The sequence below is a fragment of the Struthio camelus genome, chromosome 1 (genome assembly GCF_040807025.1).
Source record: "Struthio camelus isolate bStrCam1 chromosome 1, bStrCam1.hap1, whole genome shotgun sequence".
Taxonomy (NCBI): domain Eukaryota; kingdom Metazoa; phylum Chordata; class Aves; order Struthioniformes; family Struthionidae; genus Struthio; species Struthio camelus.
The window spans coordinates 105,888,666-105,915,561 of record NC_090942.1 but is presented as its reverse complement, the minus strand read 5'-3'; the positions used below and the strand labels follow the sequence as shown (position 1 = coordinate 105,915,561).

General features: G+C 47.5%; 1 protein-coding gene across 25 annotated transcripts in view; it reads right to left on the bottom strand.

Moving 5' to 3' along the window:
* Nucleotides 1-26,896, bottom strand: part of ILDR2 (immunoglobulin like domain containing receptor 2) — a 48,630-nt gene that overhangs the window by 17,395 nt on the left and 4,339 nt on the right. For 5 of the 25 annotated variants that reach the window (XM_068909872.1, XM_068909835.1, XM_068909854.1 and 2 more), the window contains 4 exons: nucleotides 22,410-22,569; nucleotides 12,376-12,708; nucleotides 11,130-11,249; nucleotides 1,615-1,671 (listed from right to left, as the gene is read on the bottom strand). In XM_068909872.1, the coding sequence (XP_068765973.1) occupies nucleotides 1,615-1,671; nucleotides 11,130-11,249; nucleotides 12,376-12,658 (460 nt within the window). In that variant the 5' untranslated portion in view covers nucleotides 12,659-12,708; nucleotides 22,410-22,569. Of the gene's footprint in view, nucleotides 1-1,614; nucleotides 1,672-11,129; nucleotides 11,250-12,375; nucleotides 12,709-17,883; nucleotides 17,981-19,846; nucleotides 20,318-20,475; nucleotides 20,549-21,566; nucleotides 21,688-22,409; nucleotides 22,736-26,896 lie in introns of those variants that run through there. The other 20 variants (XM_068909909.1, XM_068909919.1, XM_068909890.1 and 17 more) reach the window with 10 other exon arrangements.

Below are 26,896 nucleotides of genomic sequence, written 5' to 3'. Positions count from 1 at the left end.
AAAGGATAAAAGCCTGGTGGAGCAAAAAACAAACAGAAAGTCTATTGTCAGTGAACCTGTGGTCTTTCTGCAAACGTTCCAGGAGCATAAAAAGAGGTCAGACATAGTATGCACATTACACATTGCAAGATGCTCATTCCGCACTAGGAGGGGATGTTTGAAATCAGTGTCTCAATCACAGGGGTCTATGAATCAGGAAGGATTTTGCTTCATAGGAAGTTAGAACGTTTGCTTCTGTGACGAGGTTAAGAACACAGCAAAAGAGCCTGCTGGCTCCTCCGTTAAGCATAAAACTGGGAGCGCATGCACTTAGGCCCACAACTCCCTAATCTTTCCCCTGGTATGACAACTGTTATCTTCTGTCGCAGTCCTTCCAGATACAAATGTTTAACATTGAGATTGAAATGATTACCAAGCTGAAATGCTATGTGTCCTCACTGTCTGGAAACTACTATTTTGTGCTTGCATGAGCATCTGATTTTGTTTATTCAGGTAAACAGTAATTTTAACATCTGAAATGTGTTTTGCCATTACCTTTTACACCTTCTTGTTGTTTATACCTGTGCAGTGGGGGTACCAGAAAAATCCTGATCAACACAGAGGAATTTCATACCCATGAAAACATACCCCAACAAAATTGTAAAAAATAAAGAGTGTTAAGCCACCAAACATGAATTTCTGTGTATGCTGAAAAGACCAAACCCTCTCCTGCCACACTGAAACTTCCAGGGAGCTTTAGATAACACTAGAGGTTGGAGGACGTTTGCCTTCTCTCCATCTGCATCTCTGGGACAGATTCACCAGGCTTCACAAATACACGCAGAGTTGCATTTTTGCACAAAAGTGTGAAAGAAACACTCCTTTGGTACTGTCAGGGGATGATCAGATGACTCCAAGGCTAAATCTTCTCACAGCTCTTCCCTTTCAAGGACCATCTGTTGCTCAGTCTCTATTTCCTCCTTAGGTAGGTGTCTAGAATTGGTGGCTGTCATTAGTTTGCCTAGCTAAGGATCTACCATGAGGAGAGAGCTCATGTCTGGTCCAAAACCACGTGGTCTTACCTAGGAAACGTCCTGGCCACGTAGCATAAGAGCCACCGTGGCACTGACAGGTTGCTAAGCCAGTGCTCTATTCCTAGCACCTCCTGTGCCACCATCTGTGGTGGTGGCTACAACAGTATCCACAATACAAAGTCGGGGGAGTGGAAAGTACTACCGCACAAGAGGGGCTGACGTACAAAGCTGCAGAGACACGTGAGGCTGTCGAGGTCTTACAGGCTGGACCAGAGTTACCTTCGCTCTGACAGGTGGAGTGCAGAGAGCTCAATATAAAACCTCCCACAAACAGTGCTGGCCCTCCTGCTCTTGCACTCATCCACGATGTTAACCATCTCTGTATGTTGCCTCTCAGCGTGGCCATCCCTCCTCCACCCCCAGCATCAGCTCTCAGTTCTTCAGCCAACACACTTTCCCAGTAAGCGACAGGCTTTTTTCTTTTCTTTCCCAGATAAGATACATGTAAGAGTGAAACATACGCCACATAAAAGATGCTGCAGAGGGATAAACAGACAAGGTGACAGAGGAGTGGGTAATTAAAGGTGAAATGGCTGAATACCTGGCATAATCTCCACAGCAAAACTGGGCAAGAGATCAGCAAGCAGCCCTGTCCTGCCTAGAAAAGATAGAAGGAGGAGAAGAGAGAGAGAGGTTACTGCAAGAAAAACACACTCCCCAGCCCCTTGACTCCACCTCCAGTCCCCTTCCTCAGCAGCCCACTTGCACTCTGTTAAGTGAACTCCTATCAATCAGAGAGGTCATCCTGCTCCACGCTTGGTGTTTGCCTCTGCACTTCTGCCATTTCTGTCCTTGTTTTTTATCTTTATCAGCAGGGCAGGGGAAAGAATCGGGAACAGAACTTCTCCGATCTAGGCACAAAATGACAACAAGAGGGAGGTCCCCTTAGCATGACTGCAAGGTAGTATCTTTCCGCAGTTGTGCTCTACACATGCAAAAAGCTCCTGGAAATGCACAGCAGCCCTCAAAGAGGAGATCTGTTTCGCTCTAAAAATGTACTGATGTAGTTGGAATGGATGTGAAACATCTTTAACCCAACGCCCTTGACAAGTCAGCCACATGCACTGAATACACAGGGGTAGTACTCTCCATGTGGGGCTCTGCAGCTGCAGAGACAGCTCCAGGAGAGAAGCCTTGAAGCATGACTGTGAGTATATGCCACTTATTTCAAGACCCATGCACAACTTGATGGGATTGTGTGAATGAGGCCAACTTTCAAGTGAAGCAAAGCAACCACAGAAGGATTTGTACAGAATTTCCTGGGATCACTCTGCAAAAGAACAACAACAACAAACCCAAAAGCCCTATTTTAATTTAGGACAGAATACAAACAAAACCCAAGCCCAAAGGCAGCTTGGTGCCTATTTATTTTGGCCCTGAATGTCTGGGATATTTCTAATACGCAGTAAGTGTCCCGCGCTGTGTTCAGCTACAATTTACATGCATCTGTGCATCAGCAGAACAACCCTATGTGCAGCTGTGCTGTGTGCTTTCATATAGTATCAGTACCACACTAGTTTTTGGTTTTTTTTTTAAAAGACATGCATAAAGTAGAAGAGCTGCACTCTAAAGCGAGACATACATTGTGGATGGACCATAAGAGACAGCTGAGGGTAAACCAGCGCAAAAGTGGTAGAAAGCTACCTTTAACCTCCCCACACGCACTTCAGGTCCTGCACTAAGCAGTGCTCAGACACAATGACGGATTGGATCCTAAGTTCCTTGACCTCTAGTCCGCCCTTGAAGGATACTATAATCAAAGAGATTCTCACTCTCCTTTTTCCTCACTGTTTCAGTAAAGCTTCTGTAGAGATGAAAAATCCACAAGGATGCCTGCTGGAGCCGTAATAAACACACTCTGAATTCAGGCAGCGCTTTGCAACCAGTTGCAACTCATCAAAGCTGTTCTAGTACTCACTGTAACACCATTAGTCATGATGTGCTCCTGAAGCCTTAGCAAAAGATGTAATGTTGATCCTTCAGATAATTGTTGCTCATTTGTAACTTCAAAATAGAGTTCTTGCCACTCTATGGAAACATTTTCATCTACACATACACAGAGTTTCATGACATTCTTTGTAGTCCATTTGCTGGAAGGATCAAGTGTCCAAACTGCTCACAGCTAGAACGGTATATGAGAGTGCTCATGTATGCTTTCTGCTCACCAGATACAGGCATGCATATAACACATGCTCAGGATAAGTCTTAGATACCACAAGCAGGCTCCAAACACGTGCATGAAATGTTTGCCTTGCATCACACTATGCTAGATTTACATATGTTTCACATGCATATCAAATATATTCCTTATTTCACAGCATGCACACACAATATGCAATTCTTACAGAGGCCAGGGTGTGCATACAATGTACAAGTGAACCGCATGCCTGCAGAACATACAGGCAGATGTGGACAGAAAGAGCGCATGCAGTCCCAGCAGGACGGCAGAGGTCAACGGACAAAGAGTTGGAGTTAAAGAGCTAGTTTAGGGCTGGGATTTGTGGGACCAGACGTAACGGACAGGCACCTATAAACAGCAAAAATGTTACCTTAAGTCCAAACAGCTACCTGCTTTGTTTTGAACCTACCTGAAGAGCTTTGATCTCTGCAAGTCCTGGGGCTTATGGTCAGGTACCTCACGATCCCCAGGAGGAACTGGGGCATTCACATGTTTGAGGCATAACATGCTAACAAGCATCCCTCAAAAACAACTGTGCTGTGAGAACTTTCTAACTTGTTACAAAGATGAGCAAAGCGGTTTTTCTGTGCTGCCTGCGCTCAGCCCTCTCTCACCACCTCACTCAGCTCTGCTCAGTCTCCGCTCTGGGACACGAGAGGAAACTCGTTCCTCCCGCCAGTGGGGTGCGCACAACCCTGGAGACCCCCCAGCCGTCTCCCAGCCCTGCATCGCCCCACCATCCCCGGCCAGTGCTGGCTCGGCCACCGAAGGGACACACAAAGAGCCCGCCGCAGCAAAACCCACGCCAGCGGCACGCTGCGCCTAAATCTGCCACCTTGAATAGCCCAGCTGGCTAGCAGCAAACAAAAGCCCCCGTCTCTGAGCGACTGTGCCCCCAGCAGCTTTCAATGCACAGCGGCCCTTCTCGCCAGGCTGAATGAATTCCCCGATAACCCTTCCCCCTACCAAGCGGTTTCCCCCTTTCTCCTCATTTCTAATGGGGGCTGTTAAGTAGGCTTTAGTGAAAGGCTGGGGCTGACCCAGGCTCGCTGGCTCGTCCCCGCAGTTTCCCCAGCAACAGGAGGGGGAGGTGGCGCCCGCCCCGTGCGCCTTCATCCAAGGCCGACTTTCCTCCCACAACCACGAGCAACAAGTGAAGCAAAACTGCAGAGAGAGAGGGTACAAACAAGCAGCATGTCACAGGGTGGCGGCGCCAGGATGGCCCCAGGGAGCTGGGGGGCGAGGTGGCTGCCCGCCTCGCCTCCCACCCAGCGCAGCTCTCTGTATCCAACGCGCTCCTTGTGCAGGTATTATGCTCCCCTTGCTTTTCTTATTTCTAAGGAAACTTGAGAGGTGGAGGGCTGGGGCTGCAAAGCAATTGGTAGGGAGAAAACAACTTAGTAAAAGGTCCTGCCCGGAGCCCATCTGTCTGTGCTGTTCCTTTGTGATGGCCTTGCCTATCTCAGAAAGCGGACTGTAGGCGTTTTGACAAATGGACTGAAATGGCTGTTTCGTTTCAGCCTCTCCTCAGCGCTTCCTCCCTGCCCGCAAGTGCTACGAGTCCTTACGCCAGCTCTCGCCGCTGAGCCCCAGCGGATGGATACCCCTAGGTGAAAAAGGAAACAGATGGCCCAGTTTACCAGGGTCGTCCTTGGGTGGCTTTGTTCGAACTAGAAGTTGTCCTTGTTCCAGCACAAATCTGGGACACATCTCCACCTCTACTCCCACTGCGCCACTTATTGCTTTGCCCACACACACCACCCACCACGGCCCCTCACCGGGAGCCCTGCATGCGCCAGGGGCTCGGCCAGGGCCAGCATCGGCACAGCCCGCGAGTCCCGTATCCGCACCGGCAGGCTGCGGCGGGAGAGGGTGGGAGGAGAAATACGAGAGGGAAAAGCCGAAGGGATGCAGAGCAGAGCTAAAAGGTGCAGACATACAAAAGGAGCAGAATGAGGAGAACTTAATATGCAAGGGAAGGGCAGTCGATAAAGCAAGGAAGCAAATGGCGAAAGATCACGGAGAAACTGGAGTCAAGCAGATACTTAGCAGAGAGTCTGTAGAGAAAAGACACAAAAATAATCAGGGTAAATGCCGTAGCTGAAAAGAAACGATGAAACACGAGTAAAGTAAGGGCAGGGGCAGTCAGGAATGTGGCAAGTGAGTAAACAGGGGAATATGGTAAATACTGGTAATTACATAAATAAGATCAATATTAGGTAAATATGGGGATAAATGTTGAATATGTTCCCTTGTTGGGGGCTGCCTCCATGGTCCTGCCTGCAGCTGAGGAGCCTGGGAGGCAGCAGCTGCAGAGGGAAGTATTTCTTCCTCAGCAGCAGAAAAATGTGCCAGGCCGTGCCATGGCCACAGGCTCCTGGCGTTGGACACTGCCCCACGGGGCAGCTGGAAAGCGCAGAAGAGGAAGCGTGGCCCTTGTAAATCAGATACTTTTCCAAGGAAGCTGCTGCCGAGATTTATTGGGAGAGCATGGCTCCGTAATGAATTCCTCCGTGCTCTCTCTGCTAGCAGTAAACTTTACCCTTTCTCTCCATCCTTCTTTTCTCTCTGTCAATTGGAGGGAGAAACAGCAGCAGCCGTTCTTGGAGATCAAAGTTTTAGCAGGCAACAAAGACCTCCAAGGAGGCTGTTGCCATGGCTACCTTAGTAACGGAGGTCTTTTAATCATGCCAATCTCCTTTATTAGCAGCGTGTGGCTGTCGCTGGCAAATAAGGAGGAAAAGAGCGGTAAAAAAACCCTTGGCAACAAGTAGCACTTCTAAATGGCGTGAAATAAATAACAAGTAGCCCTGGTTAGGCTGAGCAGAAGCAGGATTGGACCGAGACCAAACAGGAGGCAGCGTGGAGGTTCAGGGCCTGGCTGCCGGGCCCAAGGAGGCCGTGTGGAGGGGTAGGGTGGGATGTACTGGTGTCCCTGCTGGCATCAAGGCCCTTGCTAGCTATTATAAGTGCAAAGCTCCCACGCCTACCACTGCCTTTGCCTGCCGGCACTACCCGCTGTTGGTCACAAAGGCGCAGCTCAAGGTCAGAGAGCCCACGGACACTGCCCAGGCTGAGTCCTGGCCCTCTAATCTCCGCCACAGGGCCAACAGCACCAACATCGCTGCCAACCGCTGCGACCAAGTACTGGCTCGGACGTTACTGGCAGCTTTTCAGTGAAACAGAGCGAAATCCTAAAACTCTCATCTTGTAAGGGAAAATGTTGCCAAGAACTTTTCTCTCTCTGAAACTATATCAACTTTTACAATACCACCTCTCCTGGCACACAAGGGACTCCAAACCTGGCTGTTTTTGTACCAGGTATTGAGTCATTTTGCCGAGTAAGAACTGTCTTATTAGCATGGAGCACCATTCACACACGTCCCAGGAGAGATTTATCCTCTCCGTAAGCCAATGCGTGTCTGCGTTAGTGCATTAGTTACTGTGAAATATGCTGTGTGTATATGTTTCTACTTTCATTCCTACTCATGGGTGTTAGACCTAATAAATTTCATGTTTATACCATATGACTATTGGCTGATAATATAAGCTACTGAAGAGCTCAGTTTAACAACACTAAGTGTTTGCTAACTTCAGAAATCAAGAAAAGTCTCAACTGCTAATTGTTGTCAATTTAAAATATAATGACAATAAAAGCCGAAGCTTCTAAAAGATTAATTAATAAAATAACATTCCACTAACGCATCATTCATGCGGTATTAGCTGCCAAATGGGATGGAGAACTAAGGAAGGCAATAGCTGTCTAGCGAAACACATGGCTCACTAACCCATCAGACCAACAACTGGGATTAGTGGATCGCTTTCCTGCCCCTTCCAGGAACTTGGCATGTTCTTGGGACAGAAGCAACCACGTCTCAAAGTTTGTCTAAGCTATGTAAAATTTTGCAACGCAAACATTCCCGAGCTGGCATAGACCTACACTGCCAGCCATTGCTGCATCTGTAGATGTGCCTGCTTGGGATGGGAGCGGTATAGCTGCTTTCACAAGACTCTGGATCTTACTAGCAAATTCTGACTCTCGGATGGGCTTACTGGGGTACATGCAGTGTCACGCAACTAAGCTAGACCATTTCCTGATGTGAGCTGCGTCACACAAAGCTAGATGGGGTATCTGTTGACACTGCCCTGTACTTCTGATTCAAGGGTTACTCCAGACACCCTGCACCCACTGCACAGGTACGCTCGCAGTTTCCTTAAGCAAAGGCTGCACCGAATGACTTTATTAAAGCCTGTGGACGTCCTCATAGGAAAAGCAGCGCGTAGGTTCTATGAATAACAACTTGATTACGAGCACTGTCTACGTGTTTAAAGAAGCAGGGTGCTCAGCTGCTAGCCACCAAAACAGAAATGTGAACTTCCTTAAATTTAGGAACTCAGCCTTTTTGTTTCAATCATACATTAATTCTAAAAAAATTACAATGCATAAAGTTGCAAATGGATCCAGTAGCCTAGCTGTAACGGCAGCAAAGGGCTCGAATATTCTAGTGAAACACGTGAGTGCAGAGAGCATCACTTGACTCCTGCTGTGCAAGTGGTAAGCTCTATATTAGCCCTGATGCAGCAGAAGCAGAGTTCATGCACTTTCTAACACGCTGAACCCTGTTCAGAGACTTTGAGCACCACTAAAACACAAATATTTAATAAAAGTGTAATAATACTTTTAAATTAGAATTCTTTCATTACTTTGCAGTAGGTTCACTTCCAGCCAATCTCTTTCTGAGGCACAGAGGTTACTACTACTCCTCTTCCTGCCCTTGCACTGATTCCCTTAAAGAGGGTTAGTGTAAATCCCTGACTAAGCAATACCTACTGAATGGTCTTTTCAGCAAAGTACATAAGTACATGCTTAACATCAGGTATGCTTTTTAAATCCTATCAGCTTTGCTGAGCACAAACGGATGTAAATAAATGCTTAGATGGTTTTCAGAAATGGGCTTGAAACGAAGACAGCTCATGGGATTCTCTGATGCTACCTCGAGCTGTCCAGTCTCTCAGTGTGTCAACACAACACATGCAGACGACAAATCCCAACGTGCAATCCCATCGTGACCTAGGCAGACTTGCTGCTCAGACTGCACTGGAAAACCACAAATAGAGTCAGAAGCCCCTGTGATCGCTTCCCTAAGAAAACCAAGGAATATTACAATTTTCTCAGGTTTTAGATTTTTCGCAGCTTCTGACCAATTCTTAATGTTGCAGTTCACTGGGTAAAAGCAGAATCCTGCACTTTCAGCTAAGCAGATTTCTATTCGTTTAGTCACACCATCAGGTATCTACAATTTGCCTCTCTGATCGTCCAGGGTTTCCAAGTGAGATTAAGTTGCCCTGTCTAGTAGCATCTTTCTCTAACTTAAACACACCTTAAGTTTTAGTGTTAATGCAGAACCACCAGAAGGGACATTTTCCTTCTCCCTTTTCTGCACTGACTATTTTTTTCCATATTCTAATTTCCCCATTTTTTCCCATTCACAAGATGAAAGAAGTTAACAGTCTGCTCTATTCAAAATGTCAATTTATGTATTTAATCTATAAGCAATGTAAAATTTATTTGAAAAAACACTCGTCAGTAGGGAGCTAATGGCAATGTGCTGTAAGAACCACAGCATCTCTCATATATACCGTCCCTCCACTGATCCAGCTGCTCCAAAAGGGAATTCGGGTTCCACCCAAAGAGCAGCAAACAGCAAACAAAACCCTCTCACCATGCATCCCCTAGGACTGAGGACACTCTCAGATCCATATCAGTATTCACTGTCTTCCTGCAAGTCACTAATATCTAGCAGAGCAGTGGGATGGAATAAAAAGTATCCCAGAAGATGCCAGGATATTAAGAAATGGTACCTTTATCAACGGTACCTTTATCCTTCTCATCTAGCCAGCGCTGGAGGGAAAGGGAGGACAAAGAAGAAGAAATACGGACAAAGGTGGAAGGAGAAGAGTAAGGTGGGAAGAGGAAAAAGGCAGGAAGACGGGTAGGTAACCTAGAATTGCTCTGAAAACTGGAATGCCGCCTCAGTACACATTACCCAGGAGAAGAAACACACGCAAGCTGCGCCAAACAGCATGAGGCAGAACAAAGTATGCCCACAATAGGTATGCCTTCATGCTACTGCCAAACTTAGCAAAGAGCACTGCACAAACTGCAAGGCCAGACACACAGGCTGTAGTGAACAGGAAAGCAGACACAGCCCCAGTAATGCAGCCCGAGCTACACGTTTCCTCCTGACATAACCACAATGAACTGAGGCCAGGGGCATCGTCAAGCCAGCCTCGGAGGAGGGGATTTCTTCGGTTTTCCCCCACGTAGTCTCCTTTACACACTGAAGAACAGATTCTTCCTGTTACCATGGCACTGTATCACCACTGGTATCTGAGCACAGTTATAGACACAGATAGGAGACGATATCAAACCTAGTTACAAAGATGATAGGCTGTTGAATCTTGTCCTTTCTTCATCATGCAGCCACAGCCAGCTCCTCTGATGAGGCTACGTAACAGCTACTGCTGCCACGTGGCAGGGATAACCTCACCTGAACCATCACAGGTCAGGCTTGGGCCTACTACTGGTATATGATACACAGTCATACTGTGGATTTGGACAGGGGTATGGCACCGTTTTCTGCAGGGACCCATTCCCCAATTGTCCACCACCTGACTAGCATCTGAAGGATTGAGTAGAGGAAATAGCACTGTTGTAATCCCTCAAAGCCTTTCAGTCTGGTTTTACTTTGCGATGACTACTATAGCTCCAAAATTTAAGTGTCAGTTAAATTCTGATCTTAGTCATGAGATCAAGGACTCTTGACAGATATCTTCCACCATATGCCCGTACATATCATCTACACACTACAGACCCATCCTTTTTCTTATTTCCTTCACAGGATGTGTACAATCTGTACACCCAAGAACCATAAGCACACTGACCAGAAGAAGAATGTCAGGAGGTCTTAAGATAAGCTGGAAAAAAATCATTCTACCCTTCTGGGATACAGCTATTCAATGGTTGTATCATGATGTAAAACTGAGGCAGTCTAGCGGTATAGTTGGCTTAAGGCAACAAAATGGCCCTGAAAAGGCCTCGTTCTACTCAGCTTCTCTCTCCCAGTCGGGACGGTTGCTTTCTTGACCTGTCCAGTCAGCTGGATCGCAGAAGCCATTGCTGGAGGCTAACCTTGGGAATAGGAAATAAACTGATCCTGCTAACCACACTGCACAAGGGAGTTCAGTAGAAACACAGAGTCAGGCGTGCCAACTGAAGGGAAGACAGGTCCTTTTAGTGGCAGCACCAGCTTAGAACTGGTTAGGGTGACCAGGAAACCGTACCTCTAACTGTACAACTGCAATTAGCTAGACAGCCAGAAAAATCTCCCATATTGACACACTCAAGTTGTTAAATACAACACGTCTTGACATCCCAACAGATCAGAAAAGTAGGACCAAGGGAATGTTAAAAGACTACAAAAATATACAGTCTGATTATCTTTTAGGAGACTATTTTTAAAAGACTCAACCTCAAGTGTTCACTTTGCTGCAGATTTATTGTTTTATGCCTTTAAAGCAAGGGTTCTGACTTTCCACAGCCCTGAACTTTCTGTACTCATTTACATCTGTGTGAAGCGCCAGCAAGGTGGGTGTAAACATTACTATTCTGGTTTGGTAGTGTTTGCCACCCACTTCGCCTAGGTGTGAACGAGTGCACAAAGTGCAAGGCAATGGTGAAGGTACTGGGGGGGGGGGGAACTGTTTTACATAGATCTGACACCCATAGTAAAGTAGTACACAGATATGCAGAGAGACAGAAGGAAAGATACAGCAGCTGCCTACCGAAGATGGGGCAATCTGCTAAGAGAGCTTACCAAGTACAAGCAGCTCCACTGACTCTTCATTCTTGCCCTCCACATCATCAGGTGTGATAATAAGGCAGTAATAGAGCCCACTGTCTCCCCACATCAGCTTCCCAATCTGAAGGTCTGCATCTGAAAGGTAAAAAAGAGAAGTTGAGGTTTCCCTCCAACACCACTCAGAGGAGTGAAGTGTTGAAAGCAGTGGGCCCAGCTCCGAATCCCAAATCCATTTTGTTTCCTTACTAAGGGGAGGGGTTGAACTTATTCAGAGTATCGTACTCTTTGAGAAAAAGCTGAACAAGCTGTGGCTGTAAGTGGGAAGACTGGTAATGCCACAGAGGAAGCTCATTCTGCAAGCACAGAGAGTAGGAAGGCTAACTAACGTCACCCTCTGCCCTCCCTGTTGCCTAAGGCCTGGGATCCTGACAAGCGCTTGTGCCCGGCAAGAAGGGCTCAGGCAGTACCTCCTCTGCAGCAGTTCAGCCATCTGCCAAAGTGGTTACACAGATTGAAGGGAAACACTCCCCTGACCCCACTGAGGGTGAATGCACGCTCTCCATACCAAGGGGCTCAGGACTCACCTCCTCTTCTGGCTAGGTGGTCTCCTGAGCCAAGCAGAAGGCTGGTAAATTGGAGGGACACAGTTTCACACAGCCTTCCATGGCAAACATTTAATGACACTGCCACCCCCTCTCTCCACCCAACCTGACTTCACCCCTTTGAAACCTCTTCTTTTCACACTGCCTAAGGCTGTGTGGGTTTAAGGTTCATGATGAGATAAGCTAATAAGCCCAGAGTTGAGTGAGCATGAGATACAGGGTAATTTGGCATTTCAGAAGGGAGGAAACATCAGAGTAATTTTTAAGGCAGACAGACCTAGCCTGCAGAGGCTGAGTTGATAGCTTTCTTGCTGGCACCCCTATGTGAAGGAACATCTACATATACAGAGCAATACCCGGAAGGCAAAAATGAAAAGACTTGGAACTAGACCTTCCTCTTTGTCAATGGGAAAAAGACGACTCCTCTGCCAGGGTGAGAGACCTGCGTGGTGCAGTACGAATGGAAATATCAAGGGAAACGAACTTTGGGGGCGAGGGTTGGTTGTTTGAACCCGAAACGTCTGACACACAAGAGCTCACTTTCAGCAGCCCTTCCTAAGGCAAAGCGTTAACTGAACAACTACTGCTGGCCTCTAGTGCCCCAAACTGTCAAGGGTCAATTCCAACCTCCATGAGCATCACTGGGGCAGGAGAGTTACCGTGGACAATGCTGACATCTCTTTCCTTATAGAAGTCCCCTATTGTGATGGCAGATCCTTGTTTGGAAGCCACGACGCGGACTGTCCTCCTGCTGTCCACGCAGTCGAGGTAGGGATCCCAGTCCAGGTTCCTCTTGCTCATCGTTTGTAAGCCGGAAGTTGCCATACCCAAAGCTTCTCCCATCCGGTCCTGGCAGTAAGATTTAAACCTCCACTGCACCACAGCTGGTTGGGTGGAAGAAGTAGAGAAATGGCAGCGAAGCAGAGCAGGCTGAAACAACATAGCCACCTTCTTCTTCTCAGGCACAGTGACTTGCAACCCCTCCACCTCGGCTAAAAGACAGAAACATGAGCGTCACACGCCTTCTCAAGGCTTGAAGAGGAGGTTAAGTCATTTTATTATGGTGTCATTCTCTCCGTGTGCACAAAATTAAAATGACCATCAGTGTCACATGCTAGGGTCAATAGTCCTTAGTGTACATAAGCAGGGATGTTGCCGGCAAAAGTAAGTTTGCTTTTTTGATAGAATACAGCCACAATGAAGAAAAAAGCATCATGGGGCCAAAAGCTCCTATGTGGTAGTCTCCTATACTCTGCACAGACCCTAACACAGTGGCATGCTGCTTCATGGCTTCTATAGCACGTTCCTAGATAAGGAAGAGAGATTTTAGGGACAACTATACTCCACTTCTAGAGCAGGTCAGCCAAGGGGCTAAACCATGAGCTCGTACAGTCCCAATGCAGAACAAGTCATTCCTCTCCCAATGTCAGTGGTGTCACCCCTCCACTTTAAAGGTGGGACAGCTCGCAGACCCTGGCCCAGCATATTGCACACTGGTGCCCACTTAGTGCTACTGCTCTGCCAAACTCCAGAACACAAGAAGGGGTGGATCCAAACTGCCCAACTCCTGCCGTGACTGGCATGTAGCACTGAAAGAAACCGCTCCATGTAGGAGGTGTAAAGAAAAACAGCCCAAACGCTCAAGCTTTTTACATTCCCAGGGAAGAGATGGCTTTCAGCGCGTAATGTTCATCCGCCAGCTGACAGGAGAGCTGCAGCCCAGGCTGACGTATGAGGGCCTCAGAGAAGACACATGGCAATGAATTGCATATGGGACTGTTATCACATCCTTGTGTAGTTTAGGGCAAAGCCGAGAGCTGGTGAGTGTGCCAGCAGAGAGCCCTCCGGAGAGCGAGGTGCTCCATCTATCCGCAGGGGAAAGGGGAAAGGTAAAAGCCTCCCACGTATGCCCCACATTGCCTCCTTCCCGCACCGCAGGCAGCAATGACTTATAAAGCACTTACATGGTGCCGGAAACATATGCTGACACTTCAGAAAGTGGCAACATGCCTGCCTGTGGAGGCACAAGAAGTGCCCACGAGCAACAGGGTGCATCTAAGGTGGCACGAGTTTGTAACCAGGGGTGCGCTCTGCTGCTGAGGAGCACCAGGATCTGTCTGTAGGGCTCACACAGGAGAGGGCAAATCAGTTTGGAAAGTGCTGACGCTGGCAGTTCCCTATACGCAGCTAAAATACATCCTTAGACCCAGAGCAATGCACAGTGAAAAGAGACAAGGAGACACCAGGAAATACTCAGGAGAAGAAGGTGGAGGGGGTTATTCACACCACACAGGGAGAGGGACTGCTACACTAGCAGGGTTAGGAGAGGTACAGGGAAGAATGAAAGACTGCGGAAGAAGAGTCTTCCTGGCGCAGGGAAGCAGTCTGAGAGAAGGACAACTGCCAAGAACGAGAAAAACAGGCAGAGGAAGAAGAAAATACCAGGGTAAGTATAGGAAGCACAAGGGTAAATAGAAGGATGACAATCAGGAAACTAGAAGGGTTATATTTAGCTGAAAGAAGCTAAAGAAGGTGTCTCAACCTAGATCAAAATAATTTCAGAGGGCTGGAACCAGGTTGCAGGAGACTAAGAAAAGATGCAGTGAAGAGAAGAAATGAAGTCAGCAAAAATAAACCACCCACTCCAAAACCTAGGGATGAAAAGTAGATGGGAGCCAGCAAAAGAAACTAAAATGATGGCAGATACCTTGAAGACTGGGAAAAAATGGCACAGAGATTAAAGCAGACAGAGAGCAAACAGTGAATGCATCAACAGAAGGAAAACAGCAGGCAGGGAGGCACAGGGTCAAATTCGAGTCAGCAGAAGAGCTGGAAAGCGAAAGCAAGCAAATATCTCATGAACAAGAGTCAGGACCAAAGGAGAGTGCGGGGCTCGGACCAACACCGAATATGCATTTCGACGTTATCAATGTCCACACTATCGACCACAACAAAGCCTCTAAAAACTAGCTAGGGGATAAAAAAACATACCACAGACGGAACGTTATTTCAAATGACAGGCAAGCTAGTCACTGATACTAGCAAAGAGTTACTGGTCTGGGCAGGATTTGAGTTGGAGGCCTACTAAGTGAAAGCCTGGCATGCACAAGGGTGCAGAAATGCTGTAATATGCATCTAATGAAGGCATGTTATTACGCATATAGTACTTGTGCTGGATAGAAGTTGCACAGGAGATGTCACTAGTTTTGCCAGAACTGTCTGGACCCAAATCCAGGTGCTGAAGCGTGCGCATTCTCCAGAATACCATGAAGCGCAGCTGAGGTCCCAACAACATGCTCCCACACGAGGAGCCAGGGCACCAGACACCCCACCACCTTGCTGACGCTCAGGCAGTGATAACTCGAGCAGTGGCAGTTGGCAGGTTTCTGCCGGGCCTGAGAAGAGGGACAGAACCTTGGGAACCCTGGGGTGACATTTTCTTATTCTCCCCTCTGCAGAGACACAGGCTTCCTGGGTTGCATTTCAATTCGAAAGACAAGACAAACACCTTGAAAAATGAATAGGCCCAGGTCGGACCTGTTCCTGGTAGCTCTGTGCCTGCCCCCACGCTGCCCATGGCCAAAGTCAGCATGTGACGTGAGCTGATCAAGTGACCCATCACATTACTTTAGCTTCAGGGAAAAAATAGTGACACAGTGAATATTTAAATCTCTCCCTTGTGAACGAAGTACTGCTGCTTAGTAAACACAGTGCTTTCAGCTAACCATGCACTGCAGCCCTCCTTCCCTGCTAATGAGATTAATGAGTTTGGCAAGCCAGGGACTCCTTTAATAAATGATTAGCCAAGCTTTAGCAAATTCTCATCTGACTAACTTTCCCTATCCCACCCCCATGTGAATGCCTATATTGAGAAAAAGAAACTTGTAAACAGCTTTTGGGAAAACACAAGAATTTTTTTTTTTCGCCTATGAAAAAGTGTTTGGAAGATGTGTAGTAAATTATCTGGCATCTTATGTATACTATCCTGAGCTCTCTATTACCTTTTTAAACATTCTTTTCAGAACTTTTCCAGGAATAGCGTTCAAGAGCAACAAGGCATCTCAGACTGAGATTGGAGCAGTGGAAGCTCTAGATCTATTTTAAGTCAAATTACATATATGTATAATTATACAGGGCTGAACTGGGAAATCATACACCTGTTATTTCCTCTGCCAAAACAAATAAACAAAAAAGCCAGAATCTGTATCACTGCACCAACAGCATCCTTCAAAAAGGCTAAAAGGGTACTAGACTGTCTATAGACAAGATGGTGGCTTTATAGCTCTCAGTTGTGTCTGTGCATGCAAATTACAGAGGTCTGCTTAGGCCTTCCTCAAGTCTAAGAGGAAAGTGCTGAACTCAAATATATTAAAAAGAGATTAGCCAAGAAAGGAAAGGCCTCACATGTATCAGAGGACAAAAATGTGGGCTGTTTACATAGCAGAGCAAAAAGATACCAAAGGCGGAAAGATTCCAAACATGGAGGGATACCAAAGACGATGACAAGCTTAGCGACAGCAGACTGTGGTAGCTCTTGCTCGGTCTAGTTTAATCTAGCTAGGACTAAAATGGAACTGAATTGTGCTCTGCTAGGTTTCGACTAACTTAGACAGAATAAGATTGGCCCTTATTTCAAAATAATCACAGAACCCTAGCTCCCGCACTCCAGAGAAGTAACCTGTTTGTTATGAATTTCACAATGTTTGAACTTTCATGTGAAAAATCTCGCTCTCGGAGTCATATGATTACGTGAGAATTTTACTCTCCTCCTTTTCTCGTTCTCCTAAAGCCCCCAGAGAAAAGTCTGCAAACATTAATCAGGTACCCCGTAAAACACGGTATCTTTACCCTCAGAAAGCAAAAAGAATCCATGTTTGTGTTTGCATGTGTGTCTGTGCATGTGCATCTGTGTACACACTTATGAAGAAAGAGCTTTAAAAAAGATCGCATTTCAGAAATACAGTGGTATGGTTTTTGCCCGTTTCTTATTGGCAATGTGTATTTGTCTCCCTTCTCTCTGATTCTTTCCCTAAACTATCGTCATATTATGTATTCAAACTAGGCAATCAACATTAGACACAAGATATCACTAATACATTTCAGCAGTGATTAAAGAAAATTCCAGGAAGTGATTATAGAAAGAGGGTATTTGTATTCAGCTTTGTGAGCCTGATCTCTGTTAAGTGCCTTCTATGACTAAAAGAGAGAGGGCAATTCAGAGGTGATAATTTAGGTTCCTGCTTTCAGTTGCTCTCGGGAGGAGCCTATGCTTCCCTGAGGGTAGATGGGTCCCAGGAAGATTTAGCTTCACTACACAGCCTTAAGTTAGCCTTTATGAATAGAATAAAGTTGATTTGAAGCACTAATCCCTGTAATGACCAAGCAAATACAGTTCAATATAATAGGTCTCAGGCTGCACCCTTCTAGCCCTTAAGAGCTGAGTCCAAGAGAAGGCACTACATATTATTCTTCAGGTCAGCATGGGTCTCCCTGTCCGCATGCGCATCACATCTCTCTCGGCAATTATTTGGCCCACACCACCATTTGCCTGAGACAGTGTAGCTGATGCTACGGAACTACAAAAATTACACTGACAGACTTTATGCATCTTTTTTGATATGAGTGGTACGTGTGCATACAGGAGAACAAAAGTCCTTCGGTTCTGAGTCAAGCAGCTCAGGAGAACTACTCCAAGACTATACTTAAGGGTTTTGGAAAGAAAGCATACCTTCGTTGGTAAGACAGAGTGCTCCTAGAATAGTTTACATCACTTCCCCAAACAAAACAAACTACTCGGGCAAAAGGATGCCGTACCTCTTTTAGTGTCTTGGCTAGTACACAAGTTAAAGGTGTTCTTTCTTTCCCTACTGGTGAGAGGCACGCTGTCAGCACTTTTAAGTGTGAGTCAAGCCTAAATCAGGAAGTGTAAGATCTGGGCTTGAGACTGGAAAGTCAGAGATAACACACAGGGCGTAAGCAGGTGAACGGAGGGCCAGTGTGATCACTGAGGTCGTGTTGTATTGGTTCTTGCCTATACTGGCAAGGCTGGTCTAATTCCAATCCACGCACTTCATTAGCAAAAGCCATCACCATCAGATTTTGCTGAGTGGCTTACGGGAAATGAATTGGATGTAATGGTCTAGTTTCTATTGGACTTCCGTCCTTACCTCCCTGGCTGTAATTGTCGACTTTGTTAGCCAGCAAGACACCGACATCTAAATAGGTCAACTGCTGCTGAGGCAGAAGCATGGTATCGCTTTACACAGCTCTGTAGCAAAACAGAGAATTTTGGCCCCTGGCCGCTTACTGTGGAAGGGAGCAAAATCAAAGCAGTGAGAGAAAGGCATGGCCTTGCACACCCAACTCTCGGGACACGGAAGCTCATTATGGAAACACCCTGCAAAAGACACAGCCTGGACTCTGCAAAGTGACCGCATGGGACATTGGACCATTCTTCCCTCTCCCATATTCTGTGATACGGTTCCCCAGACATCCTGCACTCCCGACTTCACCAGAGAAGTAAAAGCCCTTGCGCAGTCTTTGGCAGTTCAGGACTGTGTACAACAGCTCAGGACATTTCATGGGCTTTTCTGGGTATCAGTCTCTTTTCACCAGCTTCCCCACACTCATTATACCCTCTTACAACCTACTATTACCTTACCTATTGTCTACTGCCTATCTCGCACATTCCCAAAAGTCACCCTGGATGTTTTCAGGTGAATTACTAGTTCAGCTTTGGCTACCAGATCAAATCCACTCTGTTTTATCACTGTTTAAAGGCTATTGCAACTGTCAGGTGGCTCCTGTTTCACAGTCTTGGTTCAACACCACAGAAATCATTCCCAAAACTATCACTTAGCAATACGTCACCAGCAGAAGCCCGAGAACTAATGAGGAGAGCTGGAAGAGTGGCTTTATTTCACTCTAAGCCTTGTATCACCAAGTGGTAATGCTTGACCTTGGGGTGGCATTGGGATTTCCCCTGGTGCCAGTCCCTTTCCAAGGTAAGAAGAATGTAATTGGGTGCGGGGAGATCACACTAAGCTTATGCTGGGTGCAGACAATCAAGAGAAGTCAGAAGAATGATTTAAACCAAGGCAGAAAAAAAAAAAAACAGTCTGCTCAATTGACCTGGAAAGAGCAAAGCACATCGGTGCTCCAGCATGTCCCCCCACCAGGCCTGTTGCCTGCCCTTAGAGAGCTCCTAAACTGCGGATGTGAAAGCAGAGGTAGTAAATCTACCCATCTTTGTGTTAAACCGTTCCAGTGACTCTTCTGCATAGCGAGAGTAAAAAGGTACTGCACACCAAATTATTAGCGAAAAATGACTTAAGAGAGACAGGAGATCACATTTTAATGTGGACAGTCTCCTAGCTGTAATCTTTCCAGGCTTAGGCTGAGTTTCAAGGAAAAGACAAACAAAAAAGCTTTGCTCTGCCTGTTCTGTGGGTAAATACTGAACTTTAGTCTCCAATGCAGCACTTCCCTCGTTTTAAATGCATTAGGAATCAAGCATTAATAAGAATAAACATGCGGGGAGGCCTCGCTGCAGAACGACACAACACTTGGAAGTTTACAAGAACCAGCTGTACAAAGGGGCTTAGAGACACTTGATAAATTGTACCTTCTTTTTCCACAGTGTGAGAAGAGCACACTCCTACACTCGTCCCAACCCATGCCACTTCACCAGAAGAAATAAAGGACGACCTGTTCTTCATCCTTTTGCTGTTGGTTATTAATATGCTAGCTTTAGGCATGCAGGAGGAAGAGAAGGCTGACCGAGCCCCCTGTACTTCACACAGGATTTTTTGCAATTGCAGTGAGAAGTCACAGTGCACAAAAAACAAACAAAAGATAAATGCAAGAGCCAAAAATTAAAGACCAACAAAGGACAGAGAGGCTGGGAGGAAAGGAACTACCAGTGCTGATTAGAAATTTCTCAGCCCACCTAGAGGAGGGAAGAGGGGAACGGAGGGGGTGAGAACCTCTCTCCCTTTCTTGCTCCCTTTTGTCTCTCTGCTTCCTCCTCATCTTGCAGTCTCTTACCCTGCTCCCTCCACCTCCTGACCTCCCCCTTTCTCTTTTTCTAGAGCGGGAGCGTACCGCTTCGGCTGGATTAGGGCTCCTTACCTTGATAAAGGCCACTCATTTCTTTGCACAGCCACTGGGGAGAAGAAAATCTTGAATCCACGTTTGCCAATCAGTCTCTCACCTCTTCTGTGCACGCGCGCACACACACACACACACACACACACACACACTCTCAGCACACGCACACCTTTGCTTATTCACTTTCTCACAGCCCTGAAAAAGGACAGCAGCCCCTGCTCCATCCCTGACAACAGCGGCTGGGAGGCAGGAGGGCAGCATGCTGACACAGGCTGCCTCCATCTCCCAGCACACAGCTAACCTGTTGCCTGCCGGAAGCCTGCGCCTGCTGGCCGCCGACAACACCAGGGGCAGGCAGTCCTGCCTCCAAAGCCGAGGACTAGAGGAGACTGGAAGGTCCTCCTACTGCAGCAGTACCTCTCACTCTGCACAAACCTTGCATGCTCTAAACTGCAGTCAGGCACTGTCAGTAATCATGAGCTACCTCTAACAGGGGGAGAAAGGTGTCAACAGCCCAGCCTTTTAGACTGATGGGAAAGTCCTGACCTAGCCAGACATGCCTAGATAACGAAGCTCTTAGAGGAAGGCATGTAGCGTCATGTTTATCTACACCCCGCACTCCTCTTTACCAGTCCCTGGATGCTACTTACTAGTACACAACCTCGGCTGGTAGGAGCACAGCGGCAGGTCTGGGTATGCCAGCACCCCAGATCGAAGTGGCACCTGAACAACAGGGAGGGAGGGAGGGAGAGAGAGGGAGGGAAGATGAGCTGAAGCCCCAGATGAGGCCGTGAAACCCTGGAAGGGAGCAGTAGGCTGGCACCAGTGCTGAAGATGACTCAGAGCGAAAAAGCAAGGAAAGGGGTGGGTGGGTGGTGGGAGAGAGGTGCGATGACTAAAAGCTGAATTTACTGCTTTTGAATCCTAAATCTGAAAAGGAAGAGGGAAGAGCCTGCAGTCTTTTCTGTGGGATACGCTAGTGGTGAGAAATATTTGCCACCTAATCCAAGTGCTTCTGCTTCTTCTCTCTGCCAGTAGCCAGTCTCCCTGGTAAAGTCAGTCAGCTGCAGCCTTTCCTACAGCCTCCTACTCTTGCCCGAGCCCGGCTGCTGCACCGGCTCCGGGGAGGCAGCCCCTGCCTCTTCCCCCCGCGATTCCTGCCCGCTTTGCTGCTCCCAGTCCGGTGTTACCCTCGACCCTCCCCTTTCCTCCCTGCCCTGCTCTCAGGCCGACCCCTCTTCAGCCCCCTGCCCTTCTCCCGCCTCGCTCGCGGAGGACTCGCCTGCCCGAGGGGAGGAGATCAGAGAGCGGCACCCCCTGCCCGGGGGGACGACAGACCCCCGCGCGCCTGCAGCGCAGCGCTGCGCCTCGCCGGGAAGGTCGGTCCTGCCCTCCCGCCGACGGGCCGCGCCGCCCGCTCCCCTCGCGCCTCCTCTGCGCGGCCCGGCGGCCACGCGACGCGACGGGACGGTCCCGCCACGGTCCCCGGGCAGGGCAGGGCCGAGTCGCCCCGCGGCGCCCCGGCCTCACGCCGCCGCGCCGGGTCGCCTTCCCCCCCTCCCCACCCCGCGCAGCCGGCCGCGGGGAGCGCCAGGGCGGCGGGACGCCCCGCCAGGCCCCCGCGCCCCACGAGCTGCCTCCGCCGGCACCCCCCCAAACCCGGCGCCTTCTCCCGCAGAGAGAGTCAATAAACCAAAAAAGAGGCCCCGCCGGGCGCTCCCCCCCCCCCCGGACGCCTTACCTGCGAGCCACAGGAGGACGATCCAGCCTAGGACGCGCCCCTCCATCTTCCGCGGGGCGCGGGGCGGGCGCGACCATGCCGCTGGCGCGGCGGCGGCAGCGGGGGAAGCGGCGGGGGCCGGCCCGGGGCGGCAGCGCCCCGCCCGCCTCCCCGCGGCGAGAGCCCGGGCTGGCGCCGCGCCGCTCCCGCCGGCTGCGGCGGCGCGGAGGGGAGCGGAGCGGAGCGGCCGCCCGGGAGCAGGCGGCGGCGGGCGGGCACAGCGCGGCAGCGGCACCGTCCCGAAATGCGGGAGCGGGCGAGGCGTGCAGGGAGCGGTTAAAAATGCCCAGCCCGAGCGGGCCCCCGCCTCCCGCCCCGCCGCCACCACACCGCGGGCGGCGGGAAGTGCATGTGGACTATTCCCGCTGCGAGTCACCCTGGGCACTCCATGTCAAGCACGGGGACTGCGCGGATTACTGTAGTTTTAGATGAGGAGGGGGTGTTGTTCTGGCTGCGGCCGATTGACATGCGAGCTGCGGGGTGCTGGGTTTTCATGCCGACGGGATTGCTGGAAGGGGATGAAAGGCTGTTGGGGGGGGGGGGGAGGAGGAGACCGCCAACTAGAGATACTGCTGCGGGAGATCGTTTACCACCAGACGAATGTTGCTCTGAAACTAAACCGTGGCCCAAAAGGCCCCGCACTGATACATCCTGCACTTAGAGCTCCTGAACTTTCCGAGGGAGCAAAAGAAGGTGGCCCAGGTCAGCAGACACTAAACTATTCGCAGGCTCAGAGCTGAATAAATACCAGCCTGCTTTGGTGGGTCGGCGCCAGAGAGAAGCACTTCCCAGTAGGGCACTCACCGCTTGCAGCACCCCAGCGCGGCTTCGCTTTTTTGTGTTGTTCATCCTCAGATGTGCTTCTCCCAGGGCTGGGTTTGTGTTTGGGACTGAAGTTTGGACTCTGCAGATATCCGTGATCCACCCGGGAGAAGGGAGTAGCCTTCAACTTCTCATCTGGAATCTGCCAAAGAACACAAACAATTCTGATTTTCTGATGCACAATTGGGCCCCCCAAGGGGGCAAGTACTAGGTGTGCCCACCCGCAAAAGGCAGGCTAGAGTGCACACGGGTGCCTGCAGTCAAGCTGAATAAGCCGTTTGCGTTCTAGCAGGCATTTTCCGACTGCCTGTAGCTTCCTCCTAATTTTGCCTTCCAGATTGAACTCCTCTACAGGCAAGATAAGCTTTTTTTTTTTCAACAGCATGAATAAAGATAGATCAATAATTTCTGAGTGAAAACGCAAAACAGCATGTTTGCTCTGATAAAAGATGTGTTGAAACATTTTTGTTGTTTTCAAACGGCTGTAGTCTCCCTCTTAAGGCAGCTAAAGTGGAATTCAGCAAGGAGAGAAGCCCTAGGCAGCCGGGCTGCTTTTCAGTGTTTTACTCGGCGCTATTCAATGTCATTTACAAGTACATTTCACATAGAAGTTTATTTTAATTCAACATTGCTTTAAAAAAAATACATACACCCACCGCAAACCATCCCCTGATGTTCCTCTGGCCTGATTCATTATTACTTTAATTGTTTTGCCACTTTAGTTAAAATCCAGGATTAGGTTTAAGGATTAGGACCCCGCTATGCTAAATAACGTAACGCATACGCATCCACGCAACAGCGCGCAGTGCTGTTCTCCTTCAGCACACAGCCATTCAACGTCCTACCACCTTCGTGCATACAGGCAGACAAAAGGCAAAGTAGAAACTCCCATTAGGGCCACAACTTCAGCTTCAGGAAACACATGTCGTTCCAGAAAACTCCGATGGAGCTATGATACTTCACATCAGCTGAGAGTCTGCTGCACAGTGGATAAGTACCTACAGGATATGATCCATGAAGGTTTGTACGGGCTGAATTAGGGCTCCTACGACGTGAACAGAGAGTTATTTTTCCCCCCCCTCCCTTAATCATTTTCCCTAAACCCCTCAAAACCTGGGGGTTTCCTGGTGCCTTGCCTTTCTTTTAACTTATTTGGCCAGGAGCCTGATCCAGAGTTTCCTGAGACAAAGTTGATGTTGATATTATTTCCACATTTTAAACACTGGGGGTAGTCCAATCCCTTATGCGTCACTATTGTTAGTTACTCCTTGCTTTTTTTTTTTTTTTTAAACCTCCTCCAGCTTTTGCAAGTTTGGCATACACAAGTTTTGCTAAACTTTTGACTCATGACAAAGGAAGGAAAGATTTTCAATACAAGGAAGCACCATTGTTTTGCCTGTAACTGGGGATTTATACTTGCTTTGAAATTTTCATATACTCATAAACTGACAATACTGTTCTTTTGCACTTGATGTGAGCTGCTGTTTGTATTTATCTATGTATGTATGATGGATGGCTGAGCCTTGAACAGTGTTCCAGATCGCTGTAGACCTTTGATCTGAGAGTCTTGCAACGTTTGAGCTGGCTTAATAGTTAATGTTAGGATGTTGTCTCTCATTTTAGCCAGTTCTTGGAGGCAGAAAGCCGCATGGCTGCAGTTAGGCCCATTTCACCTTCCATCAGCGGGTAAATTCCTAAGCAGTCAGCCAGAGCACTTCAAACCACAGCCCAGCAGCGATGCTGTGTTCCTAAAAACCAGCACGCCTTAAGAGTTCAGCCTCCACCTCCTTCCGTCCCTGTGACAACAATGCTACTGCATGACCAAATTCCCCGTGCCTGTCCTGCAGGTAATTTGGCCCCAGACAGAACTGGAAGAATACCATGCTATGATACTCTTTATCTGATACAAGTTGATAGTGCAACTCTGTCTGGAGCAGTTCTCCTTTAAGCAAGGGGATCGTGAAAAGAAATCAGTTGAACAATATGGCAACACACACGCTCACTTTTTTCCATGCTGTAGCAACTGATGGCTCTTTCTCTTCTTGCCAACCACTTCATTCCTCCCTCCCTCCCTCCCTCCTCTGATCTTCTAGTATCAGTCTTTCTTGGTTATTTCCTCTGTTGATAAGCAGAGTCAGCTTTTTAATATGCTACTAGCATCTGGAGTAATTTACACCAGCACCTCACTTTGAATGACCCATCTCAGCAACATCCCTGAAAACCTGACATGTTGCATGAAAGTCCTTCTCTTCACGAGCACTTTTGCACATATATTCAGCCCCCTGCATTTCCCCTGCAGAAATTTCCATAGAAACAGTGGTTTTAACAGCTTTCTGGGAGCCATTAGACACTGCTCTCTTGATTTAGTACAGACATCAGCATGTTACAGAAGGTATTAAATGACACACCATCAGATCATAGTGTTTAGTGAGCCTCTTCAGAATAGCTATGAACTAAAACTTTTCCTTGTTCCTACTCTACTGGAATCTCTTATTAATCATTGATGGCTTCACAGCAAAACATGGCTGAAGTATACATAGTCCTTCTGTATATATTGTTGTCTCCGGGCTGCCTGGCTACATTTGATAGCAGAAGAATACAGAACTTTCACTTCACATCAATGTCAGCAGTGGGTGATATGGATATATAAACTGCTTTTGTTCTTAACCATGCCATTTGTATCCACAAACATTTAGAACGTTTAAGGGAGAAACTTGACTTGCTCTTCCAATGAATCATGAGTTCTGTAATATAAACTCAGCATTAGACAAAACAAAAACAAAAAAACCCAAGAGAGCAGCATCTTTCTACAATATTCACTTTTCTGTAAAATTTCCCATGCTTCTTTTGGTTCTTTCTGGACACCAAAAACCGTAGCGTACCTTTGCTACACTTCAATAAGGAACCTGAAATTTTCACATAAAGTAGTGTAAGTGCATATCAGCAGTAATATTCTGTGACGTTTTTATACAGATATACAACCATAATTGTACCCAGCTCATAATCTTTTGTGTGTCACTATCTTCAAAAAACCCACAGAATATGCATATAAGACAGAAGCTCTGCTGGCTTATCTACAGATAACCAAGGAAATAAAGAGTTGTTAAATCATCTATGACTGCACGCTACAGAGGGGCTGTGGGGCAGCACAAATACCTTCAGAGAAAGAGAACTCACAAACCAGGCTTTTGTGATTGTGTAATCCAGCTTCCTTAATCAAACGGGCCGCATTACTTTGCCATACCACGTCCTGTTTGAACCACAGCACATCTTTCAGGAAACAGAATCACTGCATATTTCAGATTGGAAGGGACCTCACTCTGCCTCTAATTTCATCTAGCTTCAGCTTCTGGTTCTGCCACTCTAGACGGAAGGACCTTTTTAAGGGATCTTGGTATGGACAAAATGACGGACTACGATCAAAGCACCCTTTAACATTCTCTTTGGAAGTTCAATAGACTTGGTTATTTTGCTGTATTCTTGAGCTAACAACAGATCTGGAGAGAGCATTCCAGTCACGGTTGCTAAAAGCATGACATATAGAAGTACTATAGCATCCCAACTCTTACTTGATATTCCTTCATTTATTTTGCTGGGGATCATGCTGTTACTCCTTTTAGCATCACACGTGGAACACTTATTTGGTTGATATATGTACTCTGTCACCTTCCATATTAACTACTCCCTCAATCTTTCTATCATTTGTGAGTATCTGTGATGACTGTATGTCTCCTTCAAAGGTACCAATAAACATTTAGTGATATGCAGCCAAGAAATGACCTAAGAGGGACCTTGCTGAAAATGATCTCACTAACTATTCTTCATTTAAATTAACATTATGAGACATTTTTGTCTCATTCTGAGATTTGTTTTTAACCCGTTCGCTGGTGACCAGATTGTGTCATTCTGGTTTCTTGATTTAGTGTTATGTGGTCAAGTCATCAGCCTTTATATATCTGTATGTATTACATCAAATGCATTCCTTTTAGTAACCACAATTAATATCTTTTCTGATGCAATTACAAGCTAATGTGATAGAATCTATTTCTGCCAACCCATGTTGATTGGCATTAATTACAATACCTTTCTTTAATTCATTATTGAAGCAACTCCTGTGTCAGTGATTCTATTCTTTTGCCTGGGAGGGATCCCTGTCATTTTGAAGGTCTCTAGTTAACCCAGGTCATCCCATTCAGGGCCAGTTCCAAAGCAATACTTTGGGAAGTTGTAGAACTGTATCTAAAAACTGTATTCTATCTGTAGAACTGCAATCTAAAAACCCCTCATTCAGCAGCCGCTTGAGGCTGAAAGCACACATTTAACCTCCAAGTTCACCATGCACTTACAATTTTGCCTCTCCGCATGCCCAGATTGTCCTGGCTGCAGCAGATAAGAGGCCTAATGAGCGCTAAAGCTAAGGTTTACATAAATCTGGGTTGCCCCAGCCAAGTAACAGTTTTCCACCTCAA